The 2504-nt window shown below is 48.4% G+C and overlaps 1 protein-coding gene across 1 annotated transcript; it reads right to left on the reverse strand.

The window, feature by feature from the left end:
* Positions 1 to 699: 699 nt before the first annotated feature.
* On the reverse strand, positions 700 to 2304 carry LOC129399950 (prostaglandin E synthase 3-like). Its single transcript, XM_055121631.1, is given in 1 exon segment — positions 700 to 2304. A coding segment is annotated over 1 exon segment (483 nt). The 5' UTR covers positions 2036 to 2304; the 3' UTR covers positions 700 to 1552.
* Positions 2305 to 2504: the final 200 nt, after the last annotated feature.

Consider the following 2504-nt stretch of genomic DNA (forward strand, 5'->3'; position numbering starts at 1 on the left):
ACCCCTGGTCCCCCCTCTCTGTATCCTGGGGTCCACATCCCAGCCGCACCGGGTTTCTGTCCCTCCCGCGGACACTCACCGTGGGCTGGAGGGGTCAGAAAGCGGTAATCAAGGTACGGGCCGGTGCAAGTCTGCGGCGGAACAGCCAGCGGGCAGCGCCAGACGCTGGCCAGCAAGCCGGGCCTCCTCTGTCGCAGGAATTCACTCCTGAACTGTCAACTAGCGCCGAGCAGGAGTTTGCCGGTTCGGCGCATCCCTAGGAACCAGCGTTCCTTCCGCGATACTCTTAGTGACATGGCCCGTGACCTCAGAACTCGGGGCTCGGGGTCCCGCACGCTCGAACCCACCGCGCCCCCCCCAACCACATGCACGCATGGGACCGTCGGGCGCATGGAGCGGAGGGCGCGAAGGTTCGGGCGCGTCCACGGAGCGCCCGGGCACGGGGTCCCGCAGAATCGGAGCCTCCCAGGGGCAGTCGGGGTGTGGGTGAGGCCCGACGGGAACGTGGGGCAATGGAGACTCGGGGCGCATCTGGGGAGCTGGGGGCCAGGCAGGGACTCCAGGCCTGAGATGCTGCTGAAGGGAGCACCGCAGGCGGCTGGGAGTTTTGTTTACACCTGTGTTGGGCTCCCTCCTGTTGAATAATACGAGTTGACCCTATTTGTATTTATTTTTTTTTAAATCTTCCAACAGTTTATTAGAAAGAATGTAGACATTAAAAAAAAATCCCCACTGTCATGAACATAAATTGAGGTTTTCAGCCCTGATACAAGCTGAATTAAAAAAAAAAAGATAAAAAATCCAATAGTGTATTAACATTTTTTCACTCATTAGCCGTACTGACAGTGCAAATACAAATTTGGTCTAAATGTACAGACTCTTAAGCAACAATGTACAGCTTTCTTCGTCCTCCATGCTAAGAGATGTAAAAGTTTAAGGGTCAAACAATACCAAATGTACAGGCTTCAAAAACCATCTAAATAGGGCATACACTAGTTTTAGCTAAGATACATCTGGAACACTGACAAGTGATTACTTACATACAATAATGTAAAGTAAATTTTTAAAAAATAAAACTTTAGTGAAACAATCCTGAAGGACATACCAGAGGAACAAGGTTACCAATTTATGGTTTCAACCAATTTGTTTCAGCCACTTTGAGTCCATGTTCTAAAATCTAGTTATCGTTCCCTAAGTCAAGAGCTTCCTATCATGTCAGTTATCTATGTTATGAAGTGAAGGAGACTTAGGTGAAATGTTTTGTCATAACCACTGTATCAATTGCCTAGGACCTCAACAGTGTCAGAGAAATCTGGGAAATGTTCATGCATAAGGTTATTGCCTTAGCTGACTTAAAATTGCCCCATACAATGGTACATATCAACCCTTAGTGAAGCCTTAAAAAAAAAAAAAAACAGGTTGAAAAATGGGTTAAGGAGGCAAATACAGCATCTGCCTTTAGAGATACCAACTCAGGAATTCTCTCAATTATGAAATCTTGCAGAGAAGTTATTTTTTTTTCTTTCTCAAATTCCGGTGCTGACGACATTCCTTATTCCAGATCAGGCATTTTTTCATCATCACTGTCTTGTGAATCATCATCTGCTCCATCTACTTCTGGCAAATCTACATCCTCATCACCACCCATGTTGTTCATCATCTCAGAGAAACGATCAAAATTAGACATGTCTTCATCTGAATCATCTTCCCAATCTTTCCAATTATTGAAGTCCATGCTAAGCCAATTAAGCTTTGCTCTTTCTTTTGTTAACCTTGGCTATGACTGGCCAGATTCTCCTTTTCGTAAACAACATAAAATTGACCTATCCGTTCTTTTATGCTTGGAATCATTTGGGTCAATACAGTGAAAAAGATCAATTTCGTTTAAATGTTTAAAATTATCACTTCCTCCAAGACAGCTGAATGTAAGTTTAGATTTTTCAAAGTTTACATTAACATCTTTACTGTCTTCAACACAAAATTCAATGAAGACATAGTCCCTTCGATCGTACCATTTCGCAGAAGCAGGCTGCATTGTGAACGGGGCAGGGACGGCGCGAGCGGGTGGGCGGGCCTCTCCGGCGGCGGAGGCTGAGGACTCGGCTCCTCTCCGGCGGCCACTCCGGCGTTTTCTCCCGGTCGCGGCCTCGGCTCGCTTCCCTCCGGCGGCGGCGGCGGGCTCGACCCGGGTCCCACAATGCACCGCGCGCCGGCAGCGGCTCGGCCGGCCCGGGAGCGGCGGCAAGTGTCGTGAGAGGGGCGCGAGGACGGGAGCAGGAGCATGCGTGCGTGCGAGCGAGGGCTGCTGAGCCTATTTGTATTTATTGACAACTAGATTCAGCCCACCCGGTTATTGTCCCGAGTATGAAAGGAGGGTAGTGTGGATATCATTTGGACAAACATGGATGTCTTACGTAATGGTTAGTCATGACCCAACTGTGCATGGTTGGCTTGCCCCGGTCCCCTTTACACACACCAGAAATTCAAATGGTGGGCTGGTTCCT

This window comes from Sorex araneus, chromosome X, assembly GCF_027595985.1.
Source record: "Sorex araneus isolate mSorAra2 chromosome X, mSorAra2.pri, whole genome shotgun sequence".
Taxonomy (NCBI): Eukaryota; Metazoa; Chordata; class Mammalia; order Eulipotyphla; family Soricidae; genus Sorex; species Sorex araneus.